This window comes from Callospermophilus lateralis, chromosome 2 (genome assembly GCF_048772815.1).
Source record: "Callospermophilus lateralis isolate mCalLat2 chromosome 2, mCalLat2.hap1, whole genome shotgun sequence".
Taxonomy (NCBI): domain Eukaryota; kingdom Metazoa; phylum Chordata; class Mammalia; order Rodentia; family Sciuridae; genus Callospermophilus; species Callospermophilus lateralis.
Genome location: NC_135306.1, coordinates 7,160,928 through 7,181,727, shown reverse-complemented (window position 1 = coordinate 7,181,727; position 20,800 = coordinate 7,160,928). Strand labels below are relative to the sequence as shown.

At 54.6% G+C, this 20,800-nt stretch overlaps 1 protein-coding gene across 14 annotated transcripts in view; it reads left to right on the top strand.

The window, feature by feature from the left end:
- The window catches only part of Dnm1 (dynamin 1), a 40,980-nt gene that overhangs the window by 14,689 nt on the left and 5,491 nt on the right, over positions 1 to 20,800 (top strand). For 7 of the 14 annotated variants that reach the window (XR_013090341.1, XR_013090340.1, XR_013090342.1 and 4 more), the window contains exons 7-18: positions 919 to 1,061; positions 1,182 to 1,317; positions 1,495 to 1,562; positions 2,638 to 2,776; positions 8,789 to 8,875; positions 11,414 to 11,484; positions 11,649 to 11,700; positions 11,903 to 11,914; positions 14,165 to 14,278; positions 17,756 to 17,865; positions 18,620 to 18,731; positions 19,478 to 19,648. Coding sequence is in view for 11 of the 14 variants with exons in the window: in XM_076845376.1 (XP_076701491.1) it covers positions 919 to 1,061; positions 1,182 to 1,317; positions 1,495 to 1,562; positions 2,638 to 2,776; positions 8,789 to 8,875; positions 11,414 to 11,484; positions 11,649 to 11,700; positions 11,903 to 11,914; positions 14,165 to 14,278; positions 17,756 to 17,865; positions 18,620 to 18,731; positions 19,478 to 19,648 (1,215 nt within the window). In the remaining 3 variants the exon portion in view is untranslated. Of the gene's footprint in view, positions 1 to 918; positions 1,062 to 1,181; positions 1,318 to 1,494; positions 1,563 to 2,637; positions 2,777 to 4,275; positions 4,415 to 8,788; positions 8,876 to 11,413; positions 11,485 to 11,648; positions 11,701 to 11,902; positions 11,915 to 14,164; positions 14,279 to 17,755; positions 17,866 to 18,619; positions 18,732 to 19,164; positions 19,177 to 19,477; positions 19,649 to 20,800 lie in introns of those variants that run through there. The other 7 variants (XM_076845386.1, XM_076845381.1, XM_076845385.1 and 4 more) reach the window with 5 other exon arrangements.

The window sequence follows — 20,800 nt, the reverse complement described above, 5'->3', positions numbered from 1 at the left end:
TGCAGACGGACAAACACCCAGAAAAGCCAAGGAGGCTGCCCACATCCCAGGGCCACAATGCTTTGCAGCTGACCCTGTGTGGGACCTGCATGGGGAGCCCCAGAACTCCTGGGACACAGAAAAGGCCAAGACCTCGTGTGGAGGCGGGCAGCAACAAGGGCTTGGTTTGGGGGCCATGATTGGTGTGTACTCAGCTGAAGACCTGGTTCCTTTCGAGATGGGGAGAGATGAATCCTAGACTGGGGTCAGCACCCCCCGGGGTTTCCCTGGGTGCTTCTCCATCTGGAATGGGCCTCTAGAACTCAGGGCTGTGGGTTTTGACAGGAGAGAGGCAGTGGGGAGTGCCACAGACCTGGGTTCCAGCCTGCACTGAGACACTCGCCAGCTCTCTGCGCCCGTATTCCTATATCTATGAAATGGGGAAATGTCGCCAGAGCCTGTTTCATAGGGTCGTTATGAAGACACGGGGAGATACAGTGTGGGGGGACCGAGTGAGAGTGGGCGCCTCAACTTGAGAATTACCTGAAGGGCTGAACCCCAGAGGGAATGAGGGGGCAGCCCTCAGCCTCCCCTGCGTTAGAGGCGTTTGGTTTGTCCTTTATGATATCTGAAAACGTTAAACTGGTCCAAAATCAAGTAATGTCAAATACAAATCCGGGTTTCTGGTTTTGTTTGAAAATGGAGTTATGTGCTCATTAATTCAGATAATACACCTCTGTGAACTCATGCCAAGCGGAAGCCTGCCTGCAAGAAGATTTTGTTCTGGAGACAGGGCAGCCCTCAGTGGCCCTATGCCCATCCTTCCAGTGTCCACCTCACCACATACGCGGGGCCCCCTGGTACCCCGCTCTCTGCCTGGCTCCCTGGGAAGCTGGGTTGGTTCTGTGACCTTAACCTTCTCCTCACCCCCACACCCAGCAACTGACGAACCACATCCGGGACACACTGCCTGGACTGCGGAACAAGCTGCAAAGCCAGCTGCTGTCCATCGAGAAGGAGGTGGAGGAGTATAAGAACTTCCGCCCTGATGACCCTGCACGGAAGACCAAGGCCCTGCTCCAGTGAGCCTCTCCCGGCCCTGACGTCCCACTGCTGAGCTGTCCCTGCCCCAGCCTCTCAGCACCCTCTTCAGCACGGGACTCCCCAGGGCTCTCTCCACGGGGCCATGCCTCTCTCCACAGGATGGTCCAGCAGTTTGCAGTGGACTTTGAGAAGCGTATTGAGGGCTCCGGAGACCAGATCGACACCTATGAGCTGTCTGGGGGAGCCCGCATAAACCGGATCTTCCATGAACGCTTCCCCTTTGAGCTAGTCAAGGTAGGACAGGAAGCCCCAGGGATGGAGGACTCAGGAGGTCTCCACTCCCACCCAGGACATTCTGATGTGGTCCTTTGCTTAACTCTCCAAAGGCCCTGGGAGTGGGGAGGGCCCTGCCTGGGCCTCCCACGCAGCAGGGACAGGCCCTGACCATCTTTCTCTCTGTTGTCCTCATAGATGGAGTTTGATGAGAAAGAACTTCGAAGGGAGATCAGCTATGCCATCAAGAATATCCATGGCATTAGGCACGTACTGGGACCAGGGAGGGGGGATGAACCCCTGAGGGCAGGGGGGGTCAGCTCTGACGCAGAGAGCAGGGAAGTGGCCCCCTCAGGAAGGACCTGAGAGTCCTGCTCCTAGTCCCCTCAATCCCAACTTTCTAGCTCCCAGCTCAACAGGTTCCAGCCAGGGGAGGCAGATGGGGGGGCTGGACCACTGCACTCCTTACAACCCGATGGCCTCCTCTACTGTCCCTGGAGCAAGGCCTGGGAGCAGGGCACAGAGCCCACAGTACAGATGGCCTGCGAAGTACCCTCTAGGGCTGGGCCCTGCCCTTCCCCAGGGTGAGGCATCTCCGCCCAGTCCTAGCCAGGTTACTGAGCAAAGGTGCCCACACCACTGGGCAGGGCCTGGGGCACAGCATCAACCCACCACACCCTCCCCCATCCCTGTCAGCCCAGTGTTGACCGTTCACTCACTTCCCAAGGCCATCCAGCCTGTGGAGCAGGAAGGCTTGGGAGGTAGACTCTCTCCTTGACAGCTCAGACCCCTGCAGAGACCCAGATCTGCACTGTGCTCAGCCATTCCAGCAGCAGAACCATGTAAAGCACTTCCTAGTGCCAGGAGCAGACAGACTGAAATGTCCCTGGGTTCGTGCAGACTCATTTCAGTTTTCTTAGAATGACCCAAGACTGTAGACAGAAATGGAACTAGAAAAGAAAATCCGAGGTTGGACTTGGAGTTTACCTGCTGATGAGCACCTTGGCCAAGACGCTCACTCCTGGGCGGCTCTTTGGGAGAACCCAGTTTGGCCATTGCCAAGCCATTTCTGGCCACAGAGCTTTTTGTAGGACCACTTAAGAGGAAGCAGGACATATAAATGCACACAAGCAGCCCTTGTCTTGCCCCCAAAGACCAGGTCGGGAAAGCCCCTCATTAGAATCCCTTCACCCATCTGACAGGTGGGGACACTGAAGCCCAGAGAGAGTAATGGGACCCCCGCCCCCACCCAGCTCAGAGGTTTGGGAGGGGCCCTGGCCTGTCACTCCTGGCAGGTGCTGGCCTGTGACACTGTGCCCTTCTCCCGCTCCGGGCGTTCAGAACGGGGCTGTTTACCCCAGACATGGCCTTTGAGACCATTGTGAAAAAGCAGGTGAAGAAGATCCGAGAACCGTGTCTCAAGTGTGTGGACATGGTTATCTCGGAGCTAATCAGCACCGTTAGACAGTGCACCAAGAAGGTAACCCGGGCCAGCCTGCCTCTGTCCCTACCCTGCACTGCTGCCGGGCACGCCCTCCCCAGTCCCCACTGCCTCCTCGGTAGCATGTACAGGCCTCAGCGGGGTGGGGGAGGCAGGCAGCCACAGGCCAGCGGAGGGAACCCCGAGCTCCAGCCCTGGGGACCGAGGGATTGGAAGCTGGGGAGACTGCTATGGTGGCTGGCCATTTACCCTGAGAGCCCACCACGAGGTCCCCCCAGCTCAGAGAGGATAGGGCTTGAGGGTACCTGAGCCCCCTTCCTGCCCACAGAGGTGGAGTCACCTTGGGATGCTCTAGGGAGGGGTCTTGGGGAAAACTGAGGATGTAGGTGAGGCCCAGGCCTTCTCGGGCACTGGGAGCCAGAGGGGTGCAGGGCCCAGGACCAGCGGGTATCAGGATCCCCTGCTGTCCCTCATCTTCCCACCCGCACCCCACCCTCACTCAGGCCCCCCCCTCAGGCCCTCCCCTCCCCTCCATTCACATCCAGCCTTCCAGGGACGAGCCATCTCCCCCTGCCATGTCATCCAGCCTCGCAGAACCACCGGAGAAGGGCAGGGCAGGGACGGTGGCCCCCGTTTCGCAGCAGGAACACTGAGGCTCAGGGGACCGAGTGACTCACTCAAGGTCATGTCAGCTAAGAGGTGGCAGCAGTGTTGCTAGGCCAGGGCTTTGGGCTCCAAGTCCAGGGCTCACTGATCCCACCCGAGCCTCCCTCCCTGCCTCCCCCACTGCCGCTCTGGCCCGCTATTGCCACCTCACTTCCTGTCTTTCTTCTCTCTCTTTCTGTCTTTCGGAACTGATTTCCCCAGGCCCCTTTGGAGGAGAGGCAGGGGGCTCCCCTTGGGGAGAGTGGCAGGAGTAGAGCAGGGAACTGGACAGCAGAGGTCAGGCTGCTACACTGCCCTCTGGGAGGCCTCAACCGCATCACAATTTATGCAAGTGGAGGCCCTTAGATTTGTGCAGTGCACAGCCTGGGCAGCAGCCCTGGGAGAGGTGGAGAAATCAGGATGAAGCCAGTGCAGGTGGCACTGGGAATCCTAGCACTGAGCAGGATGGGTGGGTGGGGTCCTAACCTGTCTTAGCCTGGGTCGGCTCCTTAGAAGGACCCAAGGCTGTAGACAGAAATGGAACTGGAAAACAAGGAGCAGGTAACTTAGAGCAGCAGAGGAGAGTGGGGGGGGCAGTCAGTCGGGGGGTGAGGGTCTGAAATAGTAGGGATCTTGTATGGGCTAGGGGCTTGGCCCCTGAGACCTCTGGCCATCCCCACAGAGCCCTGGGGGATCTTGGCAGCACCCGGGAGGCCTGATCCCGGGTGGGGAGGGAGGGCTGGGTCCCACGCTCACGTTGTCTTCTGTTCTCTCTTTCTCTGTGTCGGTGTCTCTCTCTCTTCCCCCATGCCTGTGCCATCCTGCCCCACCCCTGGAGCCCGGCTGCTTGGCTCTCACCCCTCCTCTCCCTGACCCCTCCTCCCCGGGTGCAGGACGGGCCTCTTCACTCCTGACCTCGCTTTTGAAGCCACAGTGAAAAAGCAGGTGCAGAAGCTCAAAGAGCCCAGTATCAAGTGTGTGGATATGGTAGTCAGTGAGCTCACGACCACCATCAGAAAGTGTAGTGAAAAGGTATGGCGGCCGCCTGGGAGGGGCTGGGCCTGGCCGTCCCTTCTTTGTGGCTACGGCCTTCCATGGGCAGAACCATCTGCCAAACAGACTGGCAGCCTCTTGGCTCCCCGCAGAGACCCAGACACCCGTGCAGGCCAGGAGGTCCCTGGCTGGTGTCTCTTGCCAGCCGATAACCCTGGGTCTCCCTGGGCTTATGGTCCCCCTGGCCCCTGGCCCTGCCAGAGGACTTTGCTGCAGCTCAAGTGTCCTCAGTGACCCCTTTCTACCCACTAGGATGAGAAGGATGATAAGAGATGGAGGCTGTTTACTGAGCAGCTACTGTGTGAACGCACAGGGCTAAGGGCTTGCCCTTAGTGTGTGACTTAATCCTCTCGACAACCCTAAGAAGTGGGTAGTGTCATTCCCATTTTACAAATGACCCAACAGTTTCAGAAAGGAAAAGCAGAAGGGGATTCCGATTTAGGAAGGGATCTGGGATCAGAGCCTCCTGGGATGGGGAGCCATCCCAGTCCCTCAAAACCAATTTGCCTAAAAGCAGATGGGATTACTCACTGCGGTAATCCGTGCGTGTTTGGCAGGGCCGGCCTCTTCTGAGCTGTCTGTGATCCTGTAGATGCCTTTTTCCTATCTGTCTACTCTTGAGCATTTTGAAGATTTTTAGCCAGGTCATCCAAAATGCATCTTCCAGGGGTTTACAAGAGAGTTCACTGCCTGCGGGAGCTTGCCCAGGACTCCAGTGCTGCCCGCACCCCACAAGTAGCCTGAACCAGTCCCGGGGCTAAAGCCCAGTCTCTCTTGGGCCTGAGAAATCTCCCGTGCTGCAGGGTGGGTGCACGGCTGCCTTAACTTTGAGTTTTCAGTAATTATCCCCCTGGCTCCTCTGTCCTCGGGCACCGGGTTGTGGAATGTTGCATGTCATTGCCCAGAGACTGGTCCCATGCCCCTCAGCTGCCAGGGGCATGCCACTGCTGCCTCATGGATGATCTGTGTCCTCAATATCCTACTGATGGACAGTTAGGGTGCTTTAACTCCTTCCTGTTTTCTTTTTCTTCTTTTGACCTGGTTAATAGATGATGAGCAGTTATCATTTTGATAACTACTGCAATATTACCTTCCCAAAACTTTACTATCTCTCCACATCTTTTTTCTACATCTTGGTTTATTGTATTTGGTGACACACTGGGAATATATGAGCATTCTGCTTTTTCTCTTAATAACATATATTTTCAGGGCTACTAGTACATAGTCCATAGAAAGATTGAGAATAGAAACACGAGCTTCTATTGAATAAGTTTCTTGTGGTTTTCCTGTTATGGAACATTTAGGTAGTCTCCAGTTTTTTGATATTATACATAAATAACCTGTCAGTGAACATCTTTGTACATGAAGGTGTATTATATTCTTTGTTGAGGGCTATCCTTCATCTAGATTCCTAGAAGGCTGATTTCTAGAGATAAAAATTTTAAAACTTTGCTGACTTGCATTCCAAAAGGAAAGCAGTAATTATTGTAAATGGTAAAATTTTGGAAACGATCCAGATGCCCATCAAGAGGATCAATGCTATGTACACTATTACATAGACAGTGGAATGCTACATACAGCTATTATTAAAAGGGCAAGACATATTTGTTTGTAGTCACATGTCCCTCCAGAATGTCCTGTGAGGGAAAACATGATTGTTTCAGAGAAGAATGTATATAGTCTTTTGGGAAAAATTAATGTACATTGAGTGATAAAATCCCCAAGTTGCATTCACCAAATTGCTAAACATTATTGTGTGAGCAGGCAAAGGAACATAGTAATCTTTCTATTTCTATTTCACAAATTTTAGTTGTGTTCAAATCTTTTATATGTTTGATTTTTGCGAGTGGAAAAATTAGCCAACAAAAACTTTAGAATGGAAAACTAGTCTAAACGGAGGAAGATAATTCTTTTGCCTTTTGATTTGTTTAATGGACAGTAATTATTTTTTCTTTGGCAAAACTCACCCTCTTTGTCTTTTCTTTTTTTTTTTTTTCCTAAGTTTTTGAGCTGAGCAAATCACTCCTGCCAAAGGTTTGATAAATGTTTAATTCTAATTACTGCCAGCCCTGCTAGAATTAGATTTCTCGTCTCTGGGTGAAATTCAGACTTTGATGCAGGAGGTAGCGGGTGCTACTCCATCTTCTCAGCAACCCCAAGAGGAAGGGCACCTTTACTATCCGTTTGACCCACAGAGAAACTGAGACTCAGGGTGGTCCCGTGGCTTTTCTGAGCAGACCTGGCAGGCAGGGACTGGCTTTGAACCCAGGGCCTTGTGCTCGAGGAGCTGCAGCCCTGACCGCTAAGCCAGTGGGCTCCAGGCTGCCTGCCCTGCTCAGCCAAGAGCTGAGAGAGAAAAATTCCATTTCAAAAACTGGCTGAAAGTCTGGAAATGCTCAGAGACAGCCAGGATGGAAAAAGATGCTCAAGGAACAGAACCCTCCAAGGGGCTGAGGCTGCCCTGCCACATGTGACACGTGGAAAACTTGAGAAATGCAACATCCAGGCCGTCAGTGGGAGGACTGGTCATGCTCTTTGGCAAAATACTCCCTCCTCCCTCCTTTTCCTGCCCCCCTCCCACCCTGCTCTGGGAGGGGGAGCCTTGGGGGCCACCTCAGAGGCCCAGTAGTGATGACTCAGTTCATAATCTACCTAGACTAGGAGACTTTGAGGAGTGGAGGTCCCTCTCTGAACCTCAAGGGGCAGCAGGGCCCACTGGGTCCCACCAGCAGTATGTCTAGCCCCTGCTCACAGGCTGCCCCTCCCCAGGTCCCTTGCGCTGGGCCATCCCAGCCACACCCTTGGCACAGCCACAGAACCGTGGGACCTAGCATCTCACGGTGGCCTCTCCTGGGCTGGCCTGCAGGGTATTGCTTCTCTCCGCATCCTCCTGCCTCTCCTGATTGGCCCCCTCCCAGCTCCTTGGCCTCCGTCTTGCCCTCAGAATCACCTGTGACCCAGGCACACCAAACCCCAGCTCTGTTCCCACACAGGGGGATCCGTCGAGGGGTTGGACCCAAGCAGGGGAAGAGGGACAGGGAGCTGTCTTAGCTTGGCCCAGCTGGGTCTCACGTAGGGAGGGCAGACAGCAGGACTGGAGGTCCCCCTGGGTGGGCCCCACCATCCAAAGTTCACTGAGCCTCCCTCCCTGAGGAAGGGCTGTTCACAAGCCAGAGGGTCAAGGACTCTGTGCCCACTCAGCCCGACAAGAAGGACAGAGACATCATCCTCCATTCATTCCCCCATCCCTTCTACATGCCCTCTTTCTGCTCTGGAGGCGTGCCTGGCCCCTCCACCCCTGCCTTTGGGTCAAGGACTGCCCATTTGGACAAGGGAGATTGGGTGCCACAGGGAGGCCCCTAACTCAGCTCTCAGTGGTCTGGTTGGGGCAGACTTTCTGGAAGAGGTGACATCCAACAGCCACTTGCAGTGCAGTCAATCACCTTGGCCTTGTCCAGGTGGCTGAGTTCAGTGTGGCTGAGATGACGGGACTCGCAAGCAGAGGGGAAGAGTTTGGAGAAGCTGGGGGAAATGGGTGCTGCTGAGCTCCTGCTCCAAGGAGTGGGTAGAGTCAGCCTGGCCTGTCAGCCGGGAGCTGGGCAGAGGAGGCTGGGGACGATGGTGTCAGGCAGGTGCATGCAAAAGGAGGCAGGACTGGGTGGATTTTACCCAGAGGGCCCAGGGCCCAGTCAGGCCCCCGCGGGGTACTGCTCATGCTGCTGGCACCCCTACCTCCGCATGTCCCCGTGCCCTCGCATGCCTGTGGCTCCTGCATGTCCTTTGGTGTGACTGCTGGTTTCCCCCTGCAAACCTGCCCCTTCCTCAGCTCTGACAAGGAGCATTGCCTGTGCCCAGCCTGACTCAGGAGGCCAACTGGCACCGTGGGCCCTGACCCCCCCAATTCCTCCTGGATAGGACTCGAGGCTCTGCCCCACCTGATTACCCAGCTGTCCCTCCAGGCCTTCGGAAGGCAAAGGGCAGCCCCCCAAGGGCCAGTGCACACCTTGGGAGCTAAGGGTCCTCAAAGGTCTCCATCCCTCTGGTCATTCTCCAAGATGGCAGCTGTCCAGGGAGCAGGCTGGTTTCTGTGGTGCTCCCCACCACCGGAACTGCCCTTCCCATCAGAAGTTGCCCCAGTAGGCCTCAGAGAGGGCCCGCAGCCAGGAAGACCTTGGAATCACACGCTGGGGTTAGGGGTGGCCGTGGCTTGGTGCCATCAGCTTCCTGGGATCCCGGGCCCTCTTCCCGCCTCGCCTCTGTCCCCTTGTCCCTGGGCCTCTAGACTCTGGTGGGCCTCGGGGCCCCTCCCATGGCCCCCGTGCACGTGGCTCTCTCGCCTCCTGCCCTTCCCAGCTCCAGCAGTACCCTCGGCTGCGGGAGGAGATGGAGCGCATCGTGACCACCCACATCCGGGAGCGTGAGGGCCGCACCAAGGAGCAGGTGAGCGCTGCCCCTCGCCTCCCTGCCCCCCTCTCTCCTGCTGTGGTGGAGTACGCAGAGCACGAGCCACTGCATTCACACTGAGGTGCAGTGTTACCACCAGCCATCCCTAGAACTATTGTCATATCCCCAAACGGAAGCTCTGTCCCCATTAAACACTGACTCCCCATCCCCTCCCCCGTCCCTGGCAGCCACCTTTCTCCTCTCTGGGAGTTTGCCTACACCAGGCCCCTCGTGAGTGGAATATATGGTATTTACCCTGTTGTGTTGGCATATTTCACTTAGTATATCTCCAAAGTTCATCCGTCTTGTGTCTTGTAGCACGTTCCAGAATCTTTGACCTTTTTTTTTTTTTTTTTTTTTTGTGTGTGTGTGTGTGTGTAGTGATGGGATTGAACCCAGGGCCTTGTGCATGTGAGGCAAGCACGCTACCAACTGAGCTATGTCCCCAGCCCTTATTCCTTCTTAATACTTGAATAATATTCCATACAACATATAGACCACATTCTGCTTATTCATTTGGGTTGTTTCCTATTGTGACTAATTGTGCTATGAAAAATGGATGTACAAATATCTTTTTCAAGTCTCTGCCTTCACTTCTTTTGGGTCTATACCCAGAAGTGGAATTGCTGGATCGTGTGTAATTCTACATTTAGTTCTGGAGCACCCGTCATCTTGTTTTCCACAGTGGCTGAGCCATTTTACCTTCCCATCGTGTGTCCTTCTCTTTCTTAGTCTGGCTTTCTCGGCTTTCTGGACTCTGTCTTTCTTGTTGTCTCTCTTTGGGCCTCTCTTTGCTGTTTCTTGGGCTCACCTTATACTCCTTGTGGTTAACTCCTTCCTTTTTGGTTAGCATTCATCAAATATTCATTCACAGACATGGTCACTGAAGGCTGTCTCTGAGCCGGGAGGAGTGGAGAGGAACAGGGCCCATTATACCACTCTTCCCTGACCCGCCTCGGCCACCCCTCTGCCTGTGCTCATCTCTGGCTCCCACTTCCCACTCCTGTTCTCACATCTCCTCCACAATGACACGTCTGCAGTTCACTCGTATTTTTGCTGTTGATGTCATGTTTAAAAATCTTTATTCGTCTCTTTCTAATTTCAAAAGTGATCAATACCCAATAAAACATTCAATTCATATAGAAGTGATTAAATTTAGAGTAAGTGCACCTCCACTCACCCTTCCCCACCCCCGCAGCTTGGTGTGTCCCCACCCAGGCGTTGTCCTGAGTGCTCACACTCATACACACACTTTGCAAACTGCACCTTTGTCTTCAAGAGCCACCATCCTGCTGTGTGTCTGCCCCCTTTTTTTCCTCTAAAGATAATTATAGCACTTCACATCTTTGAGCACCTATTATATTTTGGGCGCATGCCGGCCTCACCTCATTGTGTCTACGCCAGCCCTGAGAGGCAGAAGCACCTCATTTGTAGGATTTTAGGCTCAGTGAGGACAGGCCCCAGGCTCCCAGGAAGCAGCCTGCTTCCTCAAAGTCACCTTGATCACCTTGAGTCTCTTCTCACTTCATAATGTGCCTGGGGAAGTGTTGTCCCAAGACAGCTCCTAGAAGTTCTCCTTATTCTTCTGAACGGCAGCAGACTGCCTATGGTTTAGGGAGTGCCATAATCTACTTCACCTTCTGATGGCCACTGGCTTCTTGGTAATTTTTCTCTATTACCAGTTATACTGCAGCCAGGCTTGGTGGTGCGTACCTATAGTCCCTGCTACGGGGAGGCTGAGGCAGGAAGACCATCCGACCAGCAGTTCAAGGACAGCCTGGGCTGTCCATAGTGAGACCTTGTCTCAAAACAAACACATAACAACAACAACAACAAAAATAAACTACCCTGAACACTCTGGTACCTATACCTTTGTTCAATTGGTGAGCGTATTGGAAGGGAGTATGTGCATTTCAGTGTTGTTAAATATTGCCAGGGCTGGGGTTATAGCTCATGGTAGAGCACTTGCCTCGCACATGTGAGGCACTGGGTTCCATCCTCAGCACCACATAAAAATAAATAAAGTGAATATATTTTTTAAAAATCGCCAAAGCGCCCTCCAAGAGGTGAAGTTAATTTATACCACCTGGGCTGGGGCTGGGGCTCAGTGGTAGAGCACTTGCCTAGCATGTGGGAGGCCCTCGTTCAACCCCCAGCGTCACCAAAAACAAACAAACAAACAAACAAACAAACTCTTCCACTAAGAGTATAATGCCCCCATGGGTCATCACTTATTATTAATAGGTTGAGAAAGGGCCTCCTTGTTGAACTTACATTTCTCTATTATCGAAGGTGAGCCCCTTTTCCTCCATGAGTTGCCCATTCATGGCCTTTGACTCTTTGACTATTGGTATTTAATTTGTGTTTCTTTTATATTTCACTCACTGATTGTAGGGACTTTATTGTTATTAGCTTGGTGGTTTTAATGGATGCTAACCTTCTGTATGTGCCGCAACTGTTTTTCTCCCACATGGTCATCCATTTTTTAAACTTTGTGGTCTTTTCCGCTTGCTGCTGACCTGCGTAACCCCGAAGGTCATGCTTCTCATCGATATTGAGCTGGCTTACATGAACACCAACCACGAGGACTTCATAGGCTTTGCCAAGTGAGTACACTCCCTGCGCAGCAGAGGTGACACACTGCGTGATGTGACAGGTGTAGGCGGACACAGGGCCGAGCCTGCCAGGGTAGCCCTCTGGGTCCTGTGGTCCCTGCACAGTGGTCTGTGGGGCTGAGAAGTTCTGAGGCTCCTCCCTCCCTTCCTCTTAGTGCTCAGCAGAGGAGCAACCAGATGAACAAGAAGAAGGCTTCAGGCAACCAGGTGAGTGGGCCCCAGCGTCTCGAGGGATGGAGGGTGCCGGAAGGACGCCAAGCTCTGAGAACCCCCCTCCCCTGAGGGGAAGGGTCCTGCGGGGGCCAGGGAGCCTGTCATCTGCCAGCCACAAGCATCCCACTCTGCCTCAGTAACCCTCTCTCCTCTCTCCCCGATGCTTCTCGTGGTTGCTATGGTTACCTCTTTGCAGGATGAGATTCTGGTGAGTACCAGGACTGGGGTTCTTTGGCTTCTGTAGTGAGGGGGAGGAGGGGGCCCTTTGGAAATGGGGGTCTGCAGTGGGCAAGAGGGCACCCTTTGGCTTGAATCACTTGCACACACTGGCACATGAGTGTCCCACACCTGCTCACTGGCCAAGCAAGGCCAAGCCATGCACGGTCCCATCCACCCATCCATCAGGGTGCGTGAGCCAAGCACCTGCTTCAGGCAGAGTTAGACCATGTGGGCAGGTGGCCTGATACTAGGAGCTGCTCCTTAAACATCTGTTGGACAGACGGGTGGATGAATGGATGGGTGAGTGAATACTGGGGTGGATGTTGGGTGAGTGTATCTACTCATCCTTATGGGACAGGCCCGTAGGAAGCTGATGGCCTTCACCAGAGCTGGGTAAAGAGATGCAGGAAGTCCAGAGGCGAGTCCCTCCTCACCTGGCTTCCTGCTCTTCGTCCTTCATATGTCTGCAGAAACCACTCATCAGGAGCCCTTGCTCGAGCCCAGCTGTACACACAAGCCCTGGAGCATCAGCACTTTCCCCAGTAGTCTCCCAAACTGTAGTTTCCTTGTAAGAATCTAGGTGTTGGTGTGACTGTTGGCTCAATGTCTCTTTCCCTCCCAGGCCCAAGGGGAGGGCTGAGTCTGTCTTGCTCATTATTAAGTCCTCAGCCCCAAGCCCTTTGCCTGATGCATAGTAGATCCTCCATAGAAGACAGGCATGAGTGGACGTAATGTCCTAGGAAAATGCAGTTGAGCCAGAACTCACAGGTGCCAGTCCCTGGACTGAGCCTCCCCTGTCACCTGAGGGCTCCAGGTAGGGTGGGAGTTCTCTGGTGCTGGGGCCGCAGAGAGGGGCTTTGGATATGCAGGGAAGAGTCCAGGGCTGGGAGTGGTCAGGAGAGGACAAAGGCTGCAGGTCAGCAGAGAGTAGGTGGCAGCCCTGCTGGCCAGATCCTGGGATATGGAGTGGACTCAGTTCCAAAGATAGTGACAAGACACAGGGCTTTTTGCCAGACTGGTAGGGCAGGCAAGAGATGGTGGACACCTGTCTCTGGGTCCCTGTTAACCTGCCAAGGCCCCTGTGATCCCCCTCTGCTGGGCTGCTGATTGGCTGTGAGGTTTGACTTCTCAGAGGTGAGGAGTTCCACGGAAGGGCTTTGGGGCTTCAGAAGCAGGTCCAGGCCTCCTTGGGTCTTTCCTGGAAGCTCAGAGATGCAGCAAGGAGGTGAGAGCCAGAGAGAAGCAGCTCTCTCATCCTCTCTGGACAGTGACCCTGCCAATGGAGTGACATTCACAGGCCCTGGTCTGTGGCAGTGTTCAGGACAGTCCTGGGGACTGCTGCTTTTTGTCATGAAAAGGGACCTTTGATTGTAATTCTGATCTTTCCCTACGAAGAAGAGGGCCTAGGTAATTCATCCACTTCCCCTACCCCAGAGAGCATGGGGCAAAGATTGCTAGAACCGTACAAGTGTAGCGTTCATTGTTCACACCACAGAACAAACCGAGTCTTCCAAGAATCCTTCAGGATGCTGGGTTACACTTATGAGCAAGAGCATTCACAGTTTAGCAGAGGATGCTGCATCAACAGATAATCTCTCTCTCTCTCTCTCTCTCTCTCTCTCTCTCTCTCTCTCTCTGTCTCTCTCTCTCACACACACACACACACACACACAGTATATTAAAAAAAAAATCGCAGTCATCATTATAGAAGACCTAAGGGAGTGATCAAAGATTATCATGGGGATCCTGGTTTACATGGTGGGCCAGGGAGGGCCTGCTTGAGAACGTAAATCCTGAGTTGACACCCAAAGGAAGGGGAAGTACTTTCTAGGCAGAGGCAGCAACAGCATGTGCAGAGTCCCTGAGGTCAGAAATAAGTCTTAGGAAGATTAGACCTAAAACTTAAAAGACCCTTGCGGTTGTCTTCCCCACTCAGCCACAGCTTCTTGCACACTTACATCAACAGGGAGTTCACTCTCAACCAAAGCCTCCAGCCCTTTGCTCAGAGAGCTCTGGCTGTAGAGGCCCATCATCTGGAGCTGACCTCTGCCTTCCTCTGTCTCCTACTCTGTTCACTTGTGGTTCAAACCAGGAAAGGTCTGGCCTTCACCCTCCCTGACCAGTTGGGCCTCCAAGTGTTGGCAGGGGGTGGGCTTTTAAATGCCTTTCTTTGCCTACGCCATCCTCCATGGGGAAGCCCGGCCCTTGCCCACTGACCTCCTTGCCTCTTCCCGTCCAGGTCATCCGGAAGGGCTGGCTGACCATCAATAATATTGGCATCATGAAGGGGGGTTCCAAGGAGTACTGGTTTGTGCTGACTGCTGAGAATCTTTCCTGGTATAAGGATGATGAGGTGAGCAAGGGGCCACAGGTCATCGAAGAGTCCTGCAGGTGGCCAGAGTCAGGCTCAGACCCTGTCCTGCACCTGGAGTGCCCTCCGCCACACCACAGGGTTTTTTAGACTCATGGGTAGAGTAGGATGCAAGGTCCGGAGGCAGCCAGTCCCGGGCTCTGAGGGAGGATTCTCTCGCCCAAGGTGAAAGGAGAAGGTGGGCTGGTGGGGTGGGGCGCTCGGGCTGAGTGCCCTGGAGAGGGTGGGCCCTGACCCGCCAGTCCATTGGCCTTCCTGTTTTCTCGCTCCAGGGCGTGCCGCCTCCTCCATGGCCCCTACAGGCCCATGACACACACGAGTCCAGCTGCCAGACATGCGGTTAACCCCTGCACCCCAGTCCCCCGGGCCCCTGACATCCAAGGGAGCTGGCCATTGTGCCTCCAGGCTGAGGGGCAAGGAGCGGTGGTGCCCTGCAGGGCCACCCACAGAACACCTCCCTGCCACTAGGGCACCCAGAAACCCCTACCACCTCCCTTCCCTGTTGCTGGTCTCCTTTAAGAATGAGTCTGTTTGGCGTCCACATCTGGATTCCAGAGGTGACCAGAGAGAACAGGGAGGGCTGGGGGAGATTGTGGTAATGAACTCCAGCTGGCCAAGGAGTGAGGGAAGGGACCCCCTTCTTCCTGAGGGGACCGTTGGAGGTTAGGGTGCTGTCGACGGGGAGTAAGTCTTGGGGTGGGGGCCAGTGATTTTGGTTTCCATGTCCCCTCCTTGGTCCCTGTCTCCTCCAAGTCTGCTCTGGGCAGGGGCCCCACCTCCCCCCTTGGGCGGGGCCCTCTGTCGTCACTGGCGGGGGCGCCAAGCCATCTGGACCTCATTACCCTAACCCTGGCCTCTCCCTGAGTCCAGAGGCCCCTGGAAGGGATGGAGTGTGAGGTGGCGTGGGGCGCCGTTGAGGGGGTGGCTTCCTGCTCTGTCACCCTGGCAGGCTCCCTAGACACCCCTCCATGGGTCCCGTGTTACTCTATGGGGGCTTCTTACACAGGGACAGGGGGTTGTTGTGCCCTGTGCCTGGCTACACTGGGGAGGAGTGAACTTGACTGAGAGGGTCCCTTGTCCTCACCCCTGTGGGTATGGGTCCTTTTGAAGCCTTGTGTGTACGGTGGAGTTTAGCTGTGTGTGAAAACTGGCTGAGGAGTGGGGGGACCTGTGTTCTGAGTCTGGGGCACGGGGCTGTAGCTTGTGGATGTTGTGGGGGGGTGCAGATGGGTGTGTTTAGGGTGTGAGCACCAGGTGTGAATGTGTGCTTCAGTGTGACTCTGCGTGCCTATGCTTGGGGTATGAGTGCAGGGATGGGGGCTTGAGAGGGAGGGAGCGTGTGAGAAGTTTGGGGTGTAAGGGGGGAGAAGGGTGTTCTGCTGTGAGACTGTGTGTCTGGGTGTGTGTGCACTTGTGAAGTGTGAGTGTGCCTGGGGCGCGGGCGTGGGCGTCAGTGTCTGTGTGTGAGTTGTGCTGGTGCGTGTGGAGGTATGTGGCAGGGGTGTGAGTGGATTTTTGCACCAGGACTGCTGGGGACATGGAGGCGCACAGAGGCTGGGGTCCGGCTTCCTTCTCCCGCCAGCTGCCTGCGTCTGGGGTGAGGGAGGCCCTCGGGGCAGACAGGCGCTGCCCACTTCCCAAGTTCCCCGTGACCCCATCTTCCCAGCCTTCCTCCACTGACCCCCCCACTCCCCACCAGCCCCACAGCAGGGTGGCACCCCATCTCTCTGCACATCCTCCCAGCCCACCCTGTGCCCCCAAGTCCCCTGCTCCAGCTGCGGGCTCCAGTTCTGGGATGGCAGGCGGGTCGGTCCAGCTGGCAGCGGCGGCGCCGAGGGTCTAACCCAGCCCAGCCTAACCAATGTGCAGACTACTGTACAATGCGGGAGTCCTGAACAGATAGTCTAAACACTGGGTAGACGGAGTGGAGGTGTCCTCTGGTCATCCAGGCAGCAGTGTCCGACCGTCCGGTGGTAGCTTCAGCTCCATGGCCTGGAGATCCAAGGCCCCCCCAACCCAGGCCCCGTGTCCCCCAGCCCCAGCCCCAGCCCGGCCAGCCGCAGTCCCCTCTCTGCTCTGGACTCCCCTTCTGCCTCCTTTGACGTGGCAGGGGTGAGAGGGAGCTGGGCTGGGAAGGAGGGGCCTGGGGAGGGGTCTGGCCGGCAGGAAAGGAGGGGTGGGGGAGGAGGCCGCTCCTACCTAGTGTCCAACCCCCAAGCGCAGGGCGGGTGGCGGGCCTCCCTCGAACGGTTCCAGATGTTCCCTGGCCGTGTGTGCAACTTCCTCCTCTCCTCCCCCAGCCGCCCTCTGGGGCTAGCGGCCACCCGCCTGGCATAAAGAGGGCTTTATGTGGCTGCATGGGCCAGTCGGGTGTGGGGGTGAGGGGGAAGGATGACGCGCCAGGACGGGGAAACAAAGTCCCCCTAAACCCAGCTCCCTACCTGGACCTTAAGTGATTTTCCTGTCCAAATCCTGAGTCTCCTGGAGATCATCCCTCCAACACAGGTCCCATGGTGTTGGGTGGGCAATTGGGTGGAGCAGAAACCCCTCCCACTCCTGGAGCCCTGGCCTGGGACACCTTCTCCTGAGATCCCTGAACCCCACCCTGGGATACAGCAGCCTAGAGATGCATGTATGCTCACAGATACACTACGAGCCAACCAAACATGTTTAGCCCCTTGCACACACTGTATGTAGGTAAATCTGTGTTCCCACGCACAGGTCCTGTGGGCACATGCATGCAAACACACAGGCATTCACAACTGCCCCACATCCACAAAGTGTGCACACATCCACACCCATACACAGCATGGTCACACTCACACGTGCACACACCTCTGTGTACCACAGACACATGAACACCCACAGAACAGTGACAGGATGCATGCTTAGGCTTGCTGTGCTTGCACAAATGTAACCACACACGTGCACAACCACAGACACTCCATCTCTGGGCTTGTGCTGTGCGTCTGATTGCTAACACATGGGCAGCTGGGGGAGTGGGCTGAGCTGGCCCTTTGGAGCTCCAGGCTGGTGGCCCCCCTTCCCTGTCTCTGTAGTCAGGAAATGAAGTCAGAGGCCACCAGGCCAGGGGTGAGAAAGACTCATGTGAGCTGTCCCTGCCTGGGGCTGGCCTGGCTTGCCTCCAGGATTCGCTTAGGGTGGGCTGTGGGACCCACACTCAGCCTCCCCTGCCCCGCCTGCCTCCCCAGCGCCTTGGGCTCTGGGGTATATGCAGGGCTGCTGGATTGGCTTGAAGTCAGGGGGCGCTGGTGGTGCCCATTCAAGTCAGGGTCCCACAGGTTTTATTGGGCAGCACCTGTGTGGTGGGAGGGACTAGCACCCAGAAGCCTAGGCTATTCTGGGTGTCCATAGCCCCAGGTGCTGACCAGCATGGAACACTTGGGGACTGAGGCATGGCATGCCAACCTCACCCGTGGCTCCTCCCTCCGCCCACAGGAGAAAGAGAAGAAATACATGCTGTCTGTGGACAATCTGAAGCTGCGTGATGTGGAGAAGGGGTTCATGTCCAGCAAGCATATATTTGCCCTCTTCAACACAGAGCAGAGGTACCTGCCTGGCCCAGCGGAGCTGCTGAGGCCCCAGGTTCTGCAAGCCCCCAAACACTCCTGTTGAGTAGAAACTGGGTACTTTCCAGGAAAGAGCAGGACCTGCCTGAGGTTCACAAGGAGCCATTTATTTGACCCACATCTGTTGACTTTGTCCTGTGCTCTGGACATCATGTCTAGATCTCTTCCTCTTCCTCTCTTTGCCCTTCCTTCTTCCTTCCTCCCTCCCTCCCTTTCAGTCAGTTGCTTAATGCCTGATCTGCACTTATGCTCTGACAGGCACTGGGGACAGAGAAGAGTCCTGCTTAGACCTTGTCCCTTTTTACATTGCCCAGTTTCTCCTGGGGCCAGTGGCAGCACCAGGACTCTCACCCACAACCCCAGGCCCCAGCCTGCAGGCCTCTCCTTCTCAGAGATGAGGGTTTAGCACCACTTCCCCTGGGAAAGTCCTCAGGAAGGTGCCAGTAGAGGTCTGAGTCCCAAGCCAGGGCTGCATGCTTTAGTGTCCCTACGGTTCGGGGCTTGGTCCCTTTCCAAGTACTTTTCAGCCTCACAATAACCATAAGAGAACAATCATTGCTGATGAGGAAGCTGAGCCTTAGAAAGAGGAGGGGACTTGCCTGGAGTCATACAGCTGGGATACTGCAAACCAGGGCTGGACCCTAAGTGTGACAATCTCAAAGTCCAGGCCTGCCCTTAACCCCCAGGGGTGGGGCTCCACCCCACTTCCCTCCCTGCCCGCTGCATCTTGCAGGAATGTCTACAAGGATTACCGGCAGCTGGAACTGGCCTGTGAGACACAGGAGGAGGTGGACAGCTGGAAGGCCTCCTTCCTGAGGGCTGGCGTGTACCCCGAGCGTGTTGGGGTGAGAGGAAGGGCAGGGAGGGGAGGGACAAGCTGCTTGTACCATAGGCCTCAGGGCTTCCCTTCACAGAGGCCAAGTCGTGCCAGGTTTCTGAGCCCCTGCGTGGTTCACAGAGCAGGCACCCCCACCAGCCAGAGTTTAGTGCTCTGATCCTCCCATCCCTCTCTAGTGGCGGTTTTGTGTGTCCCCTGTCCTGCCACAGATGGCATTTCCTGCACCCCTTCACTCGATGGCGGTTTCTTGTGGCTGCCTCTCTTCTCTGCTCTTGCTCTGGTGGTGTCTAGGGTCGTCACAGAGTTGGGGTGCAGTGCCCTGGGTTCACTCAATTGTTCCTCTTTTCCTCTGTGTGTCTGCTTCCTCTGTGCTCCCTGGTGGTGGCGGCGGTGGTAATGCTGATGTGGTGGCCTCTGTGGCTCTGGTGTGGGCCTCCCAGGACAAGGAGAAAGTGAGTGTGCCCTCCCTTGTCTCCTGCCAGGCACTCCAGCCTGGTATCAGTCTGTCCAGATCTTCATACAGGGGAGTTGAGATGTCCTTCTCTAATGTCTGGATGGGGAAACTGAGGCAAAGTCTAGGCACTAGAGTCAGCACTGAGACAGGCTGAATGAGAGGCACAGGGGTGGGCAGAGCCCTGCGCTGCTCTCTGCGCTTCAGTGTTCCTGAGAGCTCTGGAGGGCTGGGTCCTGGTACGCCTGCAGCCTGGCTGCCCAGACGTGGCCATGCCGACGCCCTTCTATTCCCAATGGCAGGCCAGCGAGTCGGAGGAGAATGGCTCAGACAGCTTCATGCACTCCATGGACCCACAGCTGGAACGGCAGGTGGAGACCATCCGGAACCTGGTAGACTCATACATGGCCATTGTCAACAAGACAGTGCGGGACCTCATGCCCAAGACCATCATGCACCTCATGATTAACAATGTGCGTGCATCGCTTCAGGGGGTGGGGGGATGGGTGCTCCCATGGGACCAGGGAGGAAGGCAATCTGAGGGAGACACTGGCCAGTCCAGGGGGACCAGGTCTCAAAAGGAAAGTGATGTACCCAGAGCTGTCCAACAGAAATATAACGTGGATTTAGTCTATAATTTTACATTTTCTAATAGCCATGTTAAAAAAAAAAAAAAAAAGGTAGTTGGGGACTATGGCACTGGCCTGTAATCCCAGTGGCTTGGGAGGCCAAGGCAGGAGGATCACAAGTTCAAAGCCAACTTCAGCAACTTATCAAGGATCTGAGCAACTTAGTGAGACTTTCTCTCAAAATTAATTTTTTTTTTTTTTTAAGGGCTGGGGATGTGGCTCGGTGGTAAAGTACCCCTGGGTTCAAACCCTAGTACCAAAAAAAAAAAAAAAAAAAGTGAAAAGAAAACTGGAGATATAGTTCAGTGGTAGAGCTTGTGCCTGACATGCTTAAGGCCCTGGATTCCAGATTCAGTTCCCAGCAAAACATACATACACATACACACACACACACACACACACACACACACGACCAAAAGAAAACAAAACTTCATATTTTAAGTCCATGATATCAAAAATATTCTTTTCAGTATGTACTCATCTAGAATATATTAGCAAGATACTTTACATACTTTTCTACTAAATTTTCCAAATCCGATTCAGATATTAAATTTCCATTGGAAATGATCTAAATTTAGATTTCATAAAATTTACAATTGAAAAAGCAGATGCACATAGCCAAGTTGTCCCAAACATACATAAATGTTTTCCAAGAGCAGCACCTTTTGAGAACCCCCAGACATTTTCCAGCTCCTTCATAACTTGTGGCTTAGTGAAAAACCAGGTCCCCAGGGAAGTAGAACTAGGTTTGAATCCTGGCTTTGCCACAAATTCCCTGTGTGACTTTGGGCAAATAAGCTACTCAATCTAAGCCTGTCTCCTTACATGTAAAGTATAGATGTTGATAATAGATTCAATGCATATACAGTGTGTAGCAACTCAATGCCTGACACGGGACAGGTGCTCCACGTGTATTTGAATAAAGAGTAAATGAGATTGGGTGTCAAAATCTCAGCCATGAATAACGCAAAACCTGTGCAGAGTAAAACCTGGAGG